Source organism: Gallus gallus, chromosome 21 (genome assembly GCF_016699485.2).
Source record: "Gallus gallus isolate bGalGal1 chromosome 21, bGalGal1.mat.broiler.GRCg7b, whole genome shotgun sequence".
In the NCBI taxonomy this organism is placed as follows: domain Eukaryota; kingdom Metazoa; phylum Chordata; class Aves; order Galliformes; family Phasianidae; genus Gallus; species Gallus gallus.
Window position 1 is genome coordinate 2924968 of NC_052552.1, and position 18327 is coordinate 2943294.

Below are 18327 nucleotides of genomic sequence, written 5' to 3' on the forward strand. Positions count from 1 at the left end.
AGGACACAATCACACAGCCAGAGGGACACCAGCCTCGATGACCACAGCACCATTCAGATGGGGGATCATTCCGTGCCCACTCCACATCCCCCACAGTGCCACGTCTCAGCACTGAGCACCCCCACGATGGGAACCCCTCCTCAGGCAGCCCATGCCCACACACTGCTGCTTGTGCACCTTTCTCCCTTTGCCAGCCCTGATCCCCACGGCAGGCAGTGAGGACAGCCGGGCAGCGCACTGCACTGCTGCAGGTCTGTGCACGCAGCCCCACACCCCGAGGCCAACGTAATCACACCCAGGCTAGCAATGGGGAGATGAAACCACAGCAGCTCTGTGTTTACTGTAAGCAACACGCAGTGATTATTACCTTTCTCCCCTCCGGGGTGGTTTTATCTCGGATCACCCCCGGGGGCAGACCCTCCCCATGATGTGGGAACTCCCAGCAGCAAGGTGGGCAGGGAACCACGGGACCCCCCACAACATGCCCCCAGCCCCACACTGTGCCTACAGTGCCAGGCAGGCATGCTGCCTGATGCCTTCTCTTCACAGCTTGGGGGACTGTCACCCTCCTCCTCCCCTGCCAACCCTACACACTCACATTTCCATATGAGACACCAGAACGTTCTGCTCTGCTTGACAGCCACTGCTGCACCGCCAGGGCTCCTCCTGAGCATCCCAGGGGGAGGGAGGGATGATGGAGGGAGGGCTGCTGCCCTGCTGGGAGCACTCCCGGCCCTACAGGTGTTTTTCCCTGGGCCAGGGAGGGACTGGCCCTGCTGGCTCTGTGTCTTTGCTATGACATGGGGTCACCTTCCCTCTTCCAAAGGTTGGGATCCCAAATTCCGTATCAGCAGCTCATGGGGTCCGTGGCACAGGACACAAAGACAGCTCTAACCCCCCTTCAGCCCCTTTACATGGCAGGGAGTGGGCAAATCGAGGCCCAGGATGCATGAAGTACCCCATCCCTTTCCCTCCCCCCCATTCTGAGGCTCAGAACACCTGCCAGCTGCTGAGGATTGCTGGGGAGCCCCCTATGCTCGAGCACAACACAAACCAGGGAACGTGAGGGCTGCCAGATGGCTCAGCTCAGACTTTCCACCCTGTCTTGCAAAGGGCAGGGAAGACTTTCTGAGAACAGAAGTGGGAGTGGAAAGTCTGCTTTTGTGCCAGGCTGCCTGGGAACCCCTCTCACAACGAGTGGGGGAATCCCTGCCTGAATCACCCCCAGCGTTTGGATCCTGAGAGCAAAGCCCAGGGCTGTGCTCAGCCCCACGGGAACAGTGGGAAGGCAGGGGATGGGGCAGCACGGGACCACTGCCCCCATAGCAAAGCCATCCATCCATTGGGCTCTTCCCAGGAGAACCCCAATCCAACAGCAATAGGGCAGGGGGGCAATGCACGGAGAAGAAGCCAAGGGCAGCATACAGGGTTCCCCCTTTGCACCTCTCAGTGGAAAGCTAAGGTGCTCCTGGTCGGAACAGAGAGCAGCCAGGAGGTGCTCATGCGAAACAAAGGATTTGGCACGCTGCAAGAAGCGACACGAGCCCTCAGCATCCCATAATGCGGGGACAGGGCATCACCAGCACAGAGGGACAGCCCATCAAACCAGGCCGTGGCACCGTCACCTCCAGTACATCCACCCACACCACCACGTAAGCTCTCCATTACAGCCTGCAGGACCCTCCCCATCCAAGAACACACCCCCAGAGGACCCGGCCCTGACAGCTCTCATTCCTGCAGTGTTCCAGGAGCGTGCAGCTGGGGTGGGCACCGCTGACAGCTCATTAAGCAGAACTTCACAACAAAGCCTGCAGAAGCCAGCAGCCCGCACGCCCTCGTTTGCACAACCCGGAGACAAACTCATTAGCTGCAGGCTCCGCGGCTCTGCTGGCTGGAAAGAAAGTTTTCAAATGGCCTTTGCAGGAAGGAGCCGTGGAACAAATCGGGTTTTTAAATCCCCTCTACGAGAGGAACCTTCTGCAGATCACATGCCTGCAGGAACGCTGCCAGGCGAGCACAGCCAGGCAGCCCCATCCTCCCCGCTCCCTTTAAGGGAGCAGATGCCAGCACGATAAGCCCTGCCGTGCCTTTTATATTCAACACGTAATCAAGGCGCTCTGCCTGGAGAGCTGACACCCCTCCAACCCACCGCAAAGCTGCAGCTTGCTCTGCAGACCCACCAGCTTCATTAAGAGGCAATTCCCCCCCCCATCTCAATGAAGAAAGGAGAAGCAAGGGGCGGAGGGCAGGGAGCGGGTTGGGGGGGGGGGAGGGGGAGGTGGCACTTACCCTTTGGGGACTCACTTCGGGCTTTCTTGCTCTCTAACGGGCACTCACTGCTGCTGTTGGGAGAGCATACTCTTCTCTTGCCTAAAATGTCATCTAGGAGAGATGAGAGCTGGGTGTCAGAGGCCGCCCCGTGCAGAAGCAGCCGGGTGGGGGGGGGTGGTGGTAGGGGGGGCCCTGCTGCTCCCCAACGCGCGCTCACACGTCATGCAGGCAAAGGAAAAAGCAAAACCACCCCCTCCCCCCCCCCAAAAAGACACCAACAGCCCCAAAGTAAGAAGAATCACCATCCCGAGAGCCGCGCTCTGCTTTCCCAACCACGCAGCCCCAAAGCGCCTGACGGCTGCTGGCGCTCTGATCGATGCCACGCTCTCCAGCCATAAATCCCCAACCCGCCCCGTTTCCTTACTGAGTTGCATCGTTTGTTCTGCTGCCTTTTGTCCCCCCGGTGCTTCCACTCCTTTCATGCCCCGATGCAAAGCGACCGGGGAGGGGAGGAAAAGCCAACACGCCAAAAGCACAACAGCTCCGCCAGTCTTCCCAGCACCGTGCCTGCCTCCCTCCCTCCCTCTCTCTCTCTCTCTCTTCCCCCTCCTCCCTCCCTCTCTCTCCTCTTCAAAACCTCAAGGTCCTCTGCAATCTTTCCCTTCGGAAACGCTCGAGCCCTTTGCATTAGAGCAGCCCCACGAACCAAATACCCGAGGCACAATTACAGCGTCCCCGAACGGCTTCCAAATCGATCCCCTCCCATAATAACGCCGGGGAAACTGAAAGCATGATGTTGCATATGGGCAGGAAGGAAGAGGCTGTTTGTCACTGCGAGCATCAAATCCTCATCTATCAAGGGCTTGTTAAAGATGCAGCATCTTCGGGAGCAGAGCTCACAAACAAGCAGCATCTGAGCCAGCACACAGAGCACCTGCGAGCAACGCTGCTGCAGTTTGCAGCGTGCGCTCGGGAGGGAAGGCTGCACAGCCCCACGGTGCTATTTATGAGCAAGCAGATTCCAGGTGACATTGTGAGCCAAGCCAAGCATCCTTCATGCTCAGAGCCCCCGGGTGGGCCTGGGCGCTGCTCTGGGGCTGCACCTCCCCTGGCACTGAGCACCAAGCTGCAGCCCAGGAGCATCCCCAGCTCTGCACAGCTACAAGTGGCACCTCCTGGCTTCCAGCAGCACGGGCTGCCCCCTGCACCACCCACGTGCTAGCACAGACAGCACTGAGCTGGCTGCACAGCCCCCAGTAAATGCCATAAAACAGCAGTAATGGGAGGGCAGACAGAGGGATGGAGCTGGGCAGAGGCAGCACTGAGTTCACATCCCAGGTGTGGAGTCACGAGTCAGCCTTGGCTGCCACCCGCATCCCATTCGTCCTCCTGCCTCAGTTTACCCTTGAATTATCTCCTCCCAGCCTGGCCAGCAGGCAGCAAACCCGTGTGGGCTTTTCCTTTTCTTTCCTCTGCTTCTGCCTTCCCCAACAGCCCAGTTGGGAAGGATGTTATCAGCAGGACTGTGCTGCTATCAGGGCAGGTGACACTGCCCACCCCCATGCCCTGCTGCACCCCCAGCCACAGGAGGTATCCCAGGCACTCAGGTCCCATGCAGATTGAGAAATGAAAATGCATTTTTCCTATCACTGTGCTGTGACAACAGGATCTGGGAGCCTAAGGCAGCCGGGCAGGTTGGAAGCTCAGCTCTGGGCTTCCCCACAGAGCATCATCAAACCCAACCCCAGGAGATGACGATTCCCACCACTGCACCACGATGCTCTGGCAGCAGTTCCATGGGCTCAGTCCTCTCCAATCCCTTGGCACAATGTGAATGACAGCTCTGCAGGGACACGAGGGATGCCCTTCCCCACCAGGATCGGAGCCCTGGGCTGCCCCCAGCAGCAGCCATGGGATGAGGGGCCAGGCAGGAGGAGCAGCACGCCGGTCCCAGCCTTTGCCAGCAGGGATCAATGGAACAAAGGCAGAGCGCAGCGCGAGGTCATGGGAAGAGCGGGCTGTCCTTTAGCAGAGGGCAAGGAGAATGGAAATGGGGATGATTGGAGGGCCCAGGGAAGGGGAGCGGAGGGTTTCTGCCACTTAGCAGCACAACAAAGGCAGCATCCTCCAGCAGCAGGTCAGCCCTGTGGCCGTGGCAGCAGCAGGCTTCAACTCTGCACTACCGCACCGTGTCCTCCCCACGCTCCGTTCTCTCTCCACATCCATTTGTTGGTTGTTGATGGAGTTAGCCGCAAGCTGTCACCCTCAGACCCGTGTCTCACACAGTACAGACCCGTGTCACCACCTCAAGCAGAGAGCAGCAGGATTCCCAACGTGCAGCACATCCTCCAGCCATCCCCAGGCTGGATCCCCCTCCTCAGCCCTCACCAGCCATCTGCCTCCCCTCCCACCACGCTGCTTCCCACCTCCCCATGCCCAGCCCCAAAACCCACTCCAGTATTTGCCTTCCCAAGGAAGGAAGCAGGGCTGAGCCATCCGCCGACCCGCCTGGAATGGGGCTGGTTAATAGGGAAGGAGCACTGACGTCCCCAGGTCTCCCAGCTCCCTGCAAAATTCCCTTTTACGGCATGCACCGTGCCATAAAAAGGTGGTAAATATTCATAGTATGGAAAACACTCACGGAGAGGATATACTGCACTTAAGAGAGAGATCTGGATTCATTTTATATGCTGCAGAGAGGCTGTTCAGCGATTGCAAACTTGTGAATCTCCCCCTTGCTTTTTGGAAGGAGGCAGGGCTGGAGGTCCAGGCGTGCTGGGGACCTGCTGGGGACCTGCTGGCTCTGCAGTGCTGTGCCCTCAGCACCATTTAAATGTCCAATTGCTCTCATCCAACCCCTGCAAAGCCCCGCGCCGCTGCAGCCTGTGACAGCTCTGACAGCCAGACTCCTTAATTCCTTTTTCTTATTCCCTTAATCTGTCATCTTTATCAGGCTGGGGAAGTGCCAGGCAGCGTGCAGGAGCCCCGGCCCCGATCAATCTCCACATTACAGCTGACAGAATGGTGCTAATAACTTATTGATCCTATGTTTGCCAAGCCCCACCGGGGTGGGAAGGCTTCCATTGATTGGCTCCAAGGAAGGGGCTCTCAGCTGCCAGGGGGGAAAGCCGTCCAACTGCCCTCTGCTGAGGAGCCCAGGGATGGAAGGGAGGCTGGGAAGGGCCAACAGGAGGACACGGGGGTGGATCTGATGCATAGGAACCGACACATCCCTGTGCACGTACATAGCACCAGGGAGATGCCACCGTGCTGACAGTTTGTTTTCAGCTGCCTGTAAGGCACCTGGGAAAGGGAGGTGGGAGCAGAGGAGGTTATTTTTGGAAGCAGGATCATCTCGCTCTTCCCAGAGCTGCAAGGAAAGGGAGGAAAAGTCGCTGGTTATATACAGCTGCTCGGGCTGTCCTTTAGCAGTGGTGAATGAAGCCCATTGCTGTGGCCCTATGTAAAGGCGCCCCTGCCCAAAGCTATGCTGGAGCTGCACCTGCAGGGCACAGCAAAAGGCAACTCCAGGCGTTTCCATGCTGGCTTTTGCCATTTTTGCTTCATCTCCCAGGACCTTCACCTCCAAAGGACGCTGGCTGCCTCCTGCTGGGCTTCAGAAGGAACAAACAGGAACCTGAAGGGAGCACAAAGGGCAGACAACCCTCCAGACCCCAGCAAGTGGCACAGCAGAGACCCTCCCGCTGCCCGGGTGAGCAGTTGACCCTCCTGCAAGCCAAGGTGCCCGGGTGCCCAACTCCCAGCTGCCCGTTTGGTGCTGATTTTCTGCTCAATTTAAGGCAGCAATCCAATAGAGGCAGCTTGGCTGTTGTTGTTTTGCTTTGTTAAATGAAAACACGGCTGCATCCCAGCTCATTATCACACGCAGCAGCTCGCTGGGATGCTGTCTCTACCCATTAGCCACAACATCCCCGGGCCCAACCCTTCCCCTCCCCCAGCATTCCCCCCTCCCCTGCAGATGAAAGCTCCAGGTTGGTGCAGCCTGGGTAGGGGGGGTAGGCAGCTACAGCAGCCACAAGCCCTCAGAGCCCCCAGACCCATTTTTAAATGCCAATCTGCTTCCACTCCCTCCCAAAACTTCTCCTCCTTTGCCCCATCGGCAGAGCACTGGGTGGAAATGTGCGACAGGAGTGCTAACACAGAGGAACAAATAACCCTGGGCAGAGGAGAGAGAGAACCACAGAACACCCAGAGTTGGAAGGCACCCATTCCAGGGTGCTTCTCTCAATTAAGACCCCCTCCGAGGTACTTTTCCTTCCCTTCTCTGCATGGCATATGATATCCCCACCACAACTGCCATTTGATGAGCACAGGAAGGGAAGGACAGAGCAGAAAACCCATGGGGACAAGAGAGGGGAGAGCATCCCCCCATCCCAGGTGAGCCTGGGGGCTGTGGGCATCACCCCATCACTGCAGCTCACCCCTGGGACCCTCCACCCCTGCTGGAGAGCTCCCATTTGAAATGACAGTCATCTATTTGTTTTTAATAGAAGAGTCAGTTTCAGGGCAGAGCAGGAGAAGATGGATGGAAGCCCAGTGCAGACACAACCCTGACACCCAAAGAGAAGCTGGGTATCATTTTAACGGGGAGCAGCAGAGCAGAGAGCTAAGTGCCCTTGCTCAGTGCACAGCTCTGCCTGCCCTACCTTGGGCTGATTTGCCTCTCCATGGCCCGGCTGTCTCATGCATCTCTACAGCACACTCAGAGCAGCAGAAGGTGTACAGCAGTCCCCTGTGAGCACCACAGACCAGCAAGAACACCCTTCTCATTTCTGACTGTGAATGCATCTTCCAGGCCCTGCCGCTCTCAGGTTTGCTCACCCAGACTTCTGCAGATGCTGAGCCCTACCCTGCAAACCCCAGCAGAGCAGAACTAACACACGCCGTTCGTTCCCAGCAGCCTCAGTCCCTCTCTACATTGCAAACAGCATTCCAGACCCAGTAATAATTCTGCTTTCCCAGTCCACGCTGTTCACAACTACAGCACTGCCTCTAATCACGGTCTTGACCATAAATCAAGCAGCTCTCACAGAATTCATCATAAACCAACCAACCCTGCTGACTTCCATCCTCTTCTTGGCCCCATGGGCCCTGCAATAAACCAACCTCCTCCGTTTGCACTGCCCCTGCTCTCAGCCCTCTGCTCAGCCCCAGAGCACCCACAGCCTGCTCCTCACCCTGCCCTACATGCAAACCTGCAATGCCAACTGTTGCGTATTCCTCCCTTCTCCTGCAACGGGAGAACCTCACGCCAGAATTCCAGCAGGTACAAACGAGGACCTCTGCCTCTCGTTTTTGCTGCTGGCTTAACGAGAAGTGCGCTTTGCATTTCTGGCATGTTAAGGATCTCGGCGTTGCAGCAGCGCTGATAAGGGCCAGCTGCGTCCCTGGGAAGCAAACAGCATTAAAGAGCATTTGAACGCACGAGGTCAGCCGAGACACCCAGACACGAGGCAGGTCACAAGGAACAACTTATCTCCCCGGCCAGTTTGCCTCTCGGAGCTGTGTAATGAAGGGGAAAAGGAGATTCAGCCGTGCCAGCAAGGAGGGGGAGCCGCTGGGGCTGCTCTGCAGACGGCACAACCCCCCGTGCAGCCCCAGCCAGGAGGGAGCCTCATGCGGGAGGAGAACCAGGGAAGCCTCTGATTAATGCAATTACAAATCAAGCCACGCTCTCTGCGAGGCCTTTCTGCTTCACTTGATGCTAACCCGGGGATGTTGCACTTTGCTGGCACGAGCTCCTCTGCAGCAGCTGAACACAGACCGCCGGACGTGAGGATAACGCAGGGCTGAGATCTCAAAAGGCTGCAGCACTCCACATCCCCGAGAATCCCCTTCCACGTTCACTGCCACCCAGAACACCACGAGCCCTCGCACAGCTCGCTCTGAGCAACAAAGAACAGAGCTGCTGCAAGGAATGCACGCGCTGGGGGGTGAAGGAGCAGGACCGGCTGCTTACCTGCAGCTCCCAAGCCAACATCCACGCTGTTCCTCTTGAATTCACAGCGGCTCTGGGTCTCTGGCATAACGAGCTGGCGGCTCTGATGCAGGTTGGAGATGATAGTGGAGAGGTCGTTATCACGGCTGCAACAGAGCAGAAAAGCACCAAGTTCAGGAAATCCTATTTGCCACCACGTAATTGATTCCCGCGTGCGGACGCCTGCGCGAGCGGCTCAGGTTTACCCCAACCCGGGGGGGGGGGGGGAGAGGGGGAGGAGAGGGGTCTCCTTGGGACCCGTTCCCAGCTCACCCCCCCTGGTTTGGGAGAGCAGAATGCTTCCCGTAAAGGGCTGAGCAGCCGCCAGCTGTCAGCTGTGCCAGATACACACAAGGTGCGTGGGCCGCGTGGATGGAAAAACTGAAGCGCAGCTCCGTCCCAGCGCTCGTAGGAAACTTGAACAGAGAGAACTGATAGTTTTCTATCAGCTGCCATCCCTTCTATCCTCGAGAAGTAACATTTTCCATTCCAGAGCTGCTGGAACGCACGGCTGTTTGCTTGGAAAGGGCTCTTCTGTTCAGGGAGAAGCCCACTGAGGACCTGCACGTGTGCAGCACTCCGAGCACATGGCAGAGCTCTATCTACACAGCCCTCGGAGCACTACCTGCTCCTCTCCTTGCATCAGAAAGGAGCAGGCCGGGTCCAAGTTTTGGCTTCCCCCCTATGGAGGAGGAGGACCCAAACTCGGAAGGCCATTCACTGCAGCCAAGCTCTTGCAAAACACTCCTCCATCAACGCGAATGGAAGAGCTGGGAGCCTCCCCCCTCCCTCCCGCTTTACCTCCAACACTCACCCCCCCACCTCCCCAACAGCAGGTGCTCAGCAGGGCTGCTCCTCGCCCATCTCCCTGTTGCAAGATGCCCAGGGATGGGGAGCGCAGCCCCCCCAGCCCTACTCACGTGCCAAGTGCGCCCGCCCGGTGCTGCCACACGCAGCACATGGCCACTGCTCCTGCTGCAGGAGATGGCCTCACCTGGGAGCAGCGGGACCGCGCGCGGGGTGCATGGTCTGCACTCACCCGGCTCCCGCCTGCCCTTAAATATCCCCTTCTGATCCCCCTCTCCCCCCCCCCCTCCCACCCCCACCCCACTCTCAGATCTGCTGCGGGCGGCCCCGGTGCACAAGCGGGGGCTAATCCATCGTCTAGCTGCCGGCTAATCAGATAAGTTTAGGGCAGAAAGTCTTTCTAGACAGAGGTACTTTCCGTGGGCGTCTGGCTCCAGATTTTCACAGGGTGAGGCAGACAGGAGCGGCTCTCAGCCCCTCTGCTCCCCCCGGCATCCCTGGGGATGCTCAAATCCCAAAGCTGCTGAGCACCCGGTGCGCCTTCCCCTGCTAAACCCGCCCAGATTCCTCCTTATGCAAGCAGAAGGCTCACGACTTAAGCGAGCCCACAGGTGAGTGGGAAGCCCGTTTCTCCTTTGCCAAGCACTTTTGGGTCTTATCCTCTTTTAGCTGCCACCTTTAAGATGCATTATGCAAATGTTTTGGCGTCTTTAAGTCATTGAGGGGATTAATGCGGAGTGATTATCAGTTCTTTTTAATCACGCCAATCAATAGCTGGATGTCAGGGACAGAGGACAAATGCGGATAAACGCTGCCATCAGCACAATGCTCGGGAAGGGGTGGAGGAGCACAAGGGGAGGGAAAAATGGGACCGTGCCATCTTTGCAATGGCACAGCATCCTGCAGCCCAACGGGCCCAGAGCACCTCTCATAGGCGAACGCATCAACAGAGCTATGGAAGGAAGGGGATCCTGCCTGCACTGAACTGAAGCTGCCTTCTACAAGGAAGGAAACTGCAGCAAATCTCAAGTTTTTAGCCCCAAAGGCCACCTATGCCTTTAGGAGGTGTCCCACTATGTTGATCAACACCCCGGCACTGGCAGGTACACCCCCAAGTCCTGACCCACGCCCAAGCAGGGCAGACGGCCATCCCAAAAACACACCTTTGCCCAATGGCTCTGCAGAAGACAAAGCTGACACGGAGGTGACATTGAGGGGAGAGGGATGCAGAGCAGAGCACGTAGGATCAGACAGCTTTTAGCACATTGCACCATCCCCAGGAGCAGCTCTGCAGTGCTGGGGGCTCACTCTGGCACAGCCCCCCCTGCTTTGCTCTGCCACCCCACCCCCTGCCTGCTCAACAGGGAATACCTGCACTATATTTACCAGCAATCCTCCTGGATCTCCAAGCAGCAAAGCCCACCCAACTGCCTCTCAGCTCAGTCCTGCCCTACACCAACCCACCCCCACTACCACCAGCCCTACACCACCAGCTCCACTTGCCATAAACCCCCCCCCCCCCCCCCCCCAAAAAACAGCATTTCTCAACAAAAGCAGCTCCTGGAAGAACTCCCCACAGCACTCACCTCTCCCAAAAGCCAACTGCACACTGCCCAGCGCTGCCCCCAACCACCAGCACTGATGCACAACGAGCAGCACCTGGGCAGGGCTGGCCCACACCTGCTCCTATCACCCAGTTGGCCAATGCTGGCCCTGGGACAGCCCCCTCCGGCCAGCTGGGCCCTGATTGCTCCGTCCTGCTCACATCCTGGCCTTGATGGCTGGACTCGGTGATCTTGGTGGTCTTTTCCAGCCTGTGATTGTGTGATTCTGTGGTTAAGGTTGGAAGAGACCACCAAGATCCTCATATCCGACACCAACCCATGCCACTGTGACCCTCTGTGGCACATCCCCACGGTTCCTGGGCGCCCCCAGGGATGGTGACAGCCCTGGGAGCAGACTCACACAGAACAGAGCTGCAGTGCATGCAACCAGTGCAGTATTGAAGACCTTTCCCTTGCAAGGAACGCAGTCCAGCTTGCAAGATACTAAGATGCAGAACCAGGGATCCAAACGGACAGCAGCACCTGCAACCTGAGTGCTTGTCCAAGCAAGCATTAAGGCAGCACAAGACCTGCACTGAGACTCCCTGGAAGGAAAAATGAAACAGCCGTGAGAGCATCACCCCCACAGCTCCACCCCAGCACAGGCAGGAGCCCCACTGAGGGGACTGCAAAGGGCCACGTGGAGGATTTCCCCATCTGTGTGCAGAAGGCTGTAATCTCCCCCAGGTGCTCACTTGCAGCCCAGCAGGGCACAGGGCTCTGCTCTCCTTTGTCTTGCCTCCAGGCGCTGCCGGGTGCTGCCGATGCAGGCTCTCCCCCCACCCATGCACAAACACACATGCACACACAATCAGATTAAAGGTCTGATCCCTTCCAGTAGCATAATATTATATTTTAAAAACCGGATTAGAGAAGGGGGCTTGAGCAAGATACACATCTCCCGAAAGGTCAAGGAGGAGACAAACAGCCTTCTGTGGGGCTGCAGGTTGCCATGGCAATGCTGGGTTTGCATGGGGTTTGGGTAATTAATGGTTTAGGGCCGTGGTGACACAGGTGTTTGTGAGCAGCAGAGGTGCACGCCCTGAGCAGGACTGCCTGGGCACTTCAGCTCCCTGAGAGACTGCTGGGTGGCAAACAGCGCTGCTGCAGGGAGAGGCTCTGGGCTGGCTGGGATATGGCTCAGTGATGCTGACAGCCTCGTAACCTCTCATTTCTGGATGATGGGAGCTCTGATCGCGGGGTGTCTGCGGGTATTCCTGCTATTTCAGCGTGCTGAGCTTTGTGATGCACTCCTAGCACGAGCAGCCTCGAGTCCACAGCGCTGAGCTTCACCCAGCCCTGCATCTGAGCAGTGAACCCAGCCCAGATGAACTCCTTTTGTCACTTCCAATCACAGCTGATGTGCTGTTCCCTATCTGAACCCATCGTCCTGGTTCTGTGACGTCGTGTTGAGCAGCTGCACAGAGCAGGATACATAAAGGGTGGGGGTGGGAAAGGGGCAAAAAGAAGCGAGTGCTGATGGCTGTGGAAGGAATGGGATGCTGTGCTCACCGGGATGCCCCTTCTGCTAAGAGCTCAGGGGCAGGCAGCAGTGCTGGGGACATCTCTTAAGGCCAGCTCTGGCCAACCCCAGCTGTACGTGGCTCAGAGCTCACACTGAACTGGCCTGAGGTCACTGTCAGTGTCTCAGTGACATTTACTGCTGTGCTCTGCAGAGCCTCAGAAGGGAACCATCCCACTGAATGCACTGCACGCCATGACTTTGCCTACCTCTCCACTGCAAAGAGCACCCCAGGCTGCTGCAAGCTGCCATCCCATGGGATCCTCAGCCTGCCACCGGGCTCTGCCTCGCTGCCGAGGAGCAGAAGGGGTTGGGTTATTACGAAAGCTTGGGCAGCTTCCAAGTCCTAATGAATGGGAGCAACAGATCCCCCCTCCCGGAGCGCAGGGAAGCAGTGATGAAGGCTCTCCCTGAACCTCCTGCAGCCCAGCAGCTCGCCATGCATGGCAGGGTAACGCAGCACGGAGACACAGTGCCAACTGATGGCTGCAAAAATGACCTCTGGAGGAAAAGAAATGGCTGCTAATGCTCTCTGCAAAGGCTCTGGCTGCTGTGCTATGCTTAATGGCACTGCCCGGCCCTCTGTCTGCCCAGCGTGGGTGGCTCTGATGAGGCTCTGTAATGGCACAGTAATGGGGCACCAGCAGTCACCCGATAGCTGCAGTGCTTCCAGGAACAGGCACTCATGAGGCTGTCAGAGCAGCTGCCTGCACGGGGAGGTTCTCCCCACGGAGCCCCATTGCCAACAGGGAAGGATGGGTCAATCAGATTCGCTACACACAGCCATCCTCATGGGTGTACCAATGGGTTAGGAGGAGGCTGTGGGTACCACACATGCCAGCAGCTTCTGTGAGTGACTTCTGGGAACAACAGGGTTGTGTTGGTTGGTTGCCTTGAGCAACATCTGCAACAGAACCCTCTGCCCTCTTGTGAAGTTAAGCAGGGGAGCAGGCAAGGATGGGGGTACCCACAGCACCCTGGGGATGCTTGGCTGCTTCTGAGTCGGACTGGGGCTGGGAGCGACGCCTGCTGAATGTGTTTCACTTACAGAGATGAGCGGCGGCTGCATCTTTAACAAGGAGAAGGATGGGGAGACTAATGGATGGAGACAATTAACCAAAGGATAAATCAGTGTCGCAGTCCCTGCAGCCAGCAGAGGCAGCCAGGCGCCCGTGGGGTCTGGGGATGCAATGAGCTGCTCTGAGCAACTGCAAGGAGAGATGGCACAGAGTGGGAGGGCAGGGAAAGGGCAAAACTGGGCCCAAATCTCCATCGTTTCCAACAGTGGTGCACTGCGGCCCTCTAAACAGCAAAGGAACCTCACCAAGCATCTGCAGGTGGGCATGGGGAGAGTGGGAGGCATCAGCCAGCGAGGTGCTACAGCAAAAGAGCTGCGGATGGAGCCGCTGTATGGAGGGAGCCATGCTCTCACATTGGCCTTCTGCTGACTTTCAATCAGCTGCAGGGCAAGCGGTGAGAAGCAGGTCAGAAATGGATGGGTGCCTTCCAAGGGACGGGGAGCAGGAGAGCGACGGCGGGTTTGGGAGGGAGCAGAGGCTCTGAGAAGCAGCACTGGGAGGAAATAAAACTGCAAAAGATTTCTTTTTAAATATGTTTCACCGGCTCTCCATCCCCTTAACGATCACTCAGTAACTGCAGGGATTATATTAAATTTTACCGATCGATACCGCTGCCATAAAACTGTCCCAGCCCTCTGCCCCTCCCTCCAATAAAGAATAAAGAATCCAATATGCAAAAGGAGGGATGCAGGGCAGTGTGGGTTGGGGCAGGGAGAGCCGAGCAGCACGCAGGGCTGCCCTGCCCCATCTCCTTCAGGCTCAGGGCTGTGTCTCAGCAGTCTCCTGGTTCTGTGCTGTGCCACCCTCCTGCACCACTGAGTCCCTCCTGGGAGCACCAGCGATGCTGGAGAGCGTGGCTCCAAGGGAGCAAACAGCATCTAGCAGAGCTGGAGGTGCTCTGGTCGCCCTCCCCTCCTTGCTGTGCCCCCACGGTGGGAGCAGAGCAGTGTCGGAGTGCAGCGTGGGGATGGGGAGCACATGTAAATCAGTGCTGGGGGGGGGGGGGGGCATAATGAGCTTTTTATGGGAGCCATTAAAAGGAAAACCCAGATTGGTCTATAAATACTGTTGCATCATTACAGCGGTGAGAAACAACCTTATGTAACAGCACAGCCACGCAGTGCTGGGACTGGGGGGAAATAACTGCCCCGAGCTCTCTCCTGTTGATAGTTCAGATTTCTCTACATCCAAACCAAAACTGATTACCCATTTCCAAAGCAATGTGCACACGGCAGCCCTGGAAGAAAACACATCTCCTGCAAGCAGGTAGAACAGAGACCCCCCGCCTCCAAACCCTGCGTGCACCCAGCAAAGAGGATCCCTAAGAGACAACACATCCTCTGCTGCTCCTTATCAGCGTGCCAGCTTCCCTATCCAGCTAAGAAAAAGGGCCCTTCCCACTACTGGGGGTGCTCCCCACCTTCCAGCCTAGCAGAGCTACTGCAGGATGAGCAGCACCGCACGGCCACTTTTCCCTCCAGCGGTGCCCTGGCATGGCCTTGTGGTGCCAGGCAAGGTCAGTGCCAGCACCAGGGGAAAGCCTGGGGCTCCTGAGTCAGCAGGAGAAGCTCAGGGAAAGCTCTGCCCCCTCCCTGCTCATCAGCTGATGTGGCAGCATCCCACTGATGGACACCTTCCCAGCCGGCAGGCGCTGGCCGTGGCAGGCAGAGTAGGATCAGCCCTAAAGCTGGGCGCAGGGGGATTTGGGTCAAGGATTTGGAGGCCGTGATCAGGCGACTCGAAAAGGAGTGGGTGGGGGTTGGGGGGGGGGAGGGAGGGGGGGCAGTTTGGAGCTGGGAAACAATAGGCAGCCGACCTGACGCCAGCCCACGGCACTGTGCCATCACACAGAAAGATCAGCCCTGGGCAAAGAAGCTGGCTGCAGGCAAGCAAACCTCCTGCACACCTCTCCCATCCCCACCACCACACCAAGTGCGGCACAGCAAAGGGCTGGGGAGGCTTGAGGTGCCTTCTGGCTCCCCGTCCTCATTTCTAGAGCTCATCTCCAACTTTCCCCACAGGCTGCAAAGCCCCAGAGCTGGTACTGACCTGGAGATCAGCGTTTGTAGCTTCCAACAGCACCACGCAGCACCAGGTGGGCACGGCGCTACCCATGCGCACAGCTCGGTGCTGCTGCAGCTCACAGGAGGGCTGATGCAGCAGCTGCAGCCACAGCCACAGGACCATGCTGTATCCCAGGAGATCTTGCACCCTATGCTCAAGATACGACCAGGATTCCCAGCAAGCAAAGCTCAGAGCACAGCTGCCTCTCTTTCCATGGATCCCTCGGGTACGTTTTTATTGCTTCCAGTCTTCAACACTGATGAATAAAAAATTCCAGCCACTCTCTGTCCTCCTCAGACATCAACTCTGACCTGCCCTGCTGGCATCTCTTCCTTCCAAGGAGATGCCACGCATCAGACAGGGGCAAGATGTTGGCCACGGGTGTCCCCATTCAAAGCAGGGAGTTGGACCAGATGGCCTTTAAATGGCCCTTTCCAACTCCAACCCTTGTATGGCTCTGTGATGCTAGAAGGGAAGGAAAGGGAAAGGCAAGGGAATGGAGGCAAGAGGGAAGGGAGGGAGTTTTAGACACCTGCAGATCCCAAGGCAGCTCACACAGACCTAATTCTCCCTCCAGACTTATCTTGGGGGGAAAAAAAATCATCCTGCAATGTCCTGAGCAAAATGCTCATAAAATTTCATTAATGTTCATGACAGTTCATAAAAATGATCAGTAGAGCTGGCAACTCCAAAATGAGCTGGAAATAAGTTTAAGGATGTTTTTATTGTAATCCTGCTTCGTCGTTCAGCCCATAAATAAAAAGAAGATGGAACTGCACCACGCCGAAGCTGGACTGGAGGTGGGGAAAAGATGAAGCACTGTGATGAAGCACAAACCCAGCCCATTGCTAAGGGCACCTCATGCTGACAGACAGCTGTGATATGTGCCACAAAAGCACTCAGCATTGGGATGCCTGGATGGCACCTCGGGAGCCCCACATCTCCCCTCCTGCTGCAGTGATGCGGATAGGGCTGCTGTGTTTGATGACCTATCAGGCAGACCTAATGCATCTCAGAGAATCATTAAGGTTGGAAAAGACCCCTAAGACCCCCAAGTCCAACCCCAACCCATCCCACCGTGCCCACTGAGCATGTCCCACAGTGCCCCCTGACTCTCACCTTTGGTGCAGGCAGCAGTGGGGCAGCAGGACGGGCTCAGAGCCCCTTCCCCAGCAGTCCATCTGCACGGCCCTGCCACAAGCATTACGGGCACCCATACATCTCTGCTCCCAACATCCATCACGCCCCGATCGATCCCTCCCGACCGCAGCCTGCAGCTCACCTTGGCCGCTAATAAAGGAAGCTCTGCTAGCAGAGCAGGCAGAATGCAGCTGGCAGAGAGGCTCATGCACTTCCCAGCTATTTTGAGTCATTTACACATCCCAGCAACCATCTCTATTTTGCCCTTCTTTCCATACACAGACCTCAGGGCTCAGCCTCCACCACCTGCTCCAGGTGATGCATCCCTCCCTCCTCCCAGAGCTGCACCATCTCTTCATCTCCCCACCCACCCCCTCCCAGGGCCTTGCTGTGCTCCCACGCAAACCCTTTGCTCAGTCCCCTCATTTACCACAAACTCCCACCCCATCATCCCTGCTCACTCCACATCAGCCTCCCACGCTGGATCTCCACCCTTCTCCCTCCCGAAGCCCTTCCAAAAGCTCAGCTCCTTGCCAGCCCCAAGTCACACTCAGCCTCACCCCTCAGCCAAGCAGCTGCTGCCTGCATGTGAGTGCAGGGAAGGGCTCAACGCTCCTCTGCCTGCAGCACCAGGCAGCCCAGAGGTCCCAGTTTTCCTCCTTACAGTTCCTTTGGCAGCTCTGATTTGCACCACAATGGATGGGCTTCTCCTGCTGACACACACAGCGCTGCCTGAAGCCTTGGACTCATCCAGACACCACGTTCCAACATTACTGAGTCATGGACAAACAGAGATGTTTTGCTCAGCCAATAAAAGGGACGTGTCACTGCCATGCAGCTGCTGCGATGGATGGAAGGTCTCTTTAAATATCCCAAATTCTGCTCATTTTCTCAATTCATTAAGCTGCCTGCTCTGAGCGGATGAAATATTAAAACACTCAGATGAGCGATCTCAAATGGGTGATAAGGCACAAGTTTAGGCAATGAGTGGTGGGAGCTGATGAGCTGCAGGAACTGCTCAGATCCCATGTATGAAGGGCGAGACCGACTTAAATATGAAGCCTCCTGATTTCCCTGTAGGGTGTGAAGAGGGCGGTCAGAAACCTACTCCAGCAATGTGCCCTTGGAGCTGTGATTCAACATGCCACCTAAAAGCAGAAGGACATCTCTGTGCACTGCTGCAATGCATCATGCACGCTCCCCAGATGCAGCGACCCAGCATGCATCCATGCCAACAGCACGGGAATCCCTTGGTTGGGTTGTTCTACATGAGATCCCTTGCACCCACACACACAGCACTGCGCACTGCTGCAAGGAAATGACTGCTTCTCTCAACCTCTGCAGGTATGTGGATGGTGCTCCCCCACCCCAACCGCCCCACGAAGCTTTGATCTCCTCCTCCCTGCCCATCCATCTGAGCACACACGTGTGTCAGAATCTGCACAAGCGAGGCCAGAGGGTAAGACCAGACCCACAGGGATGGGAGAAGCAAAGGAAGCCCTGAGGGTCCCTCACTCACTCACCCACATGTGCCCCATGGAACCCAGCGAGACCACCAGCAGCTCCCAGAGCCGACCTCCAGCGGTGCCTCCAGCCACAGAATGACTTTCTTTGCCTCCTGCCCATCCCCTGGGGGTTTCAGATCCACCAGAAGAGGATGGCTAAGCCATGCAGCCCGAGGCATGTCCTGCTGCCATGCAAAGCAGCTGGTGGAACATGAGGCTTGGAATGACAACTCAGCAGCTCCTCCCGTTGCATCTCAGTGTTTACATCATGCAGATGCTGAATGGGGCTCAATCCCATCAAAGCAGAGGTTGCCTGTGTTCGTCTATGCAAGTGCAG

At 57.1% G+C, this 18327-nt stretch overlaps 1 protein-coding gene across 13 annotated transcripts in view; it reads right to left on the reverse strand.

The window, feature by feature from the left end:
• The window catches only part of SAMD11 (sterile alpha motif domain containing 11), a 117152-nt gene that overhangs the window by 13615 nt on the left and 85210 nt on the right, over window positions 1-18327 (reverse strand). For all 13 annotated transcript variants that reach the window (XM_046903140.1, NM_001030877.3, NM_001397689.1 and 10 more), the window contains 2 exons: window positions 8252-8376; window positions 2290-2382 (listed from right to left, as the gene is read on the reverse strand). In XM_046903140.1, coding sequence (XP_046759096.1) covers window positions 2290-2382; window positions 8252-8376 — 218 coding nt within the window. The remainder of the gene's footprint in view (window positions 1-2289; window positions 2383-8251; window positions 8377-18327) is intronic.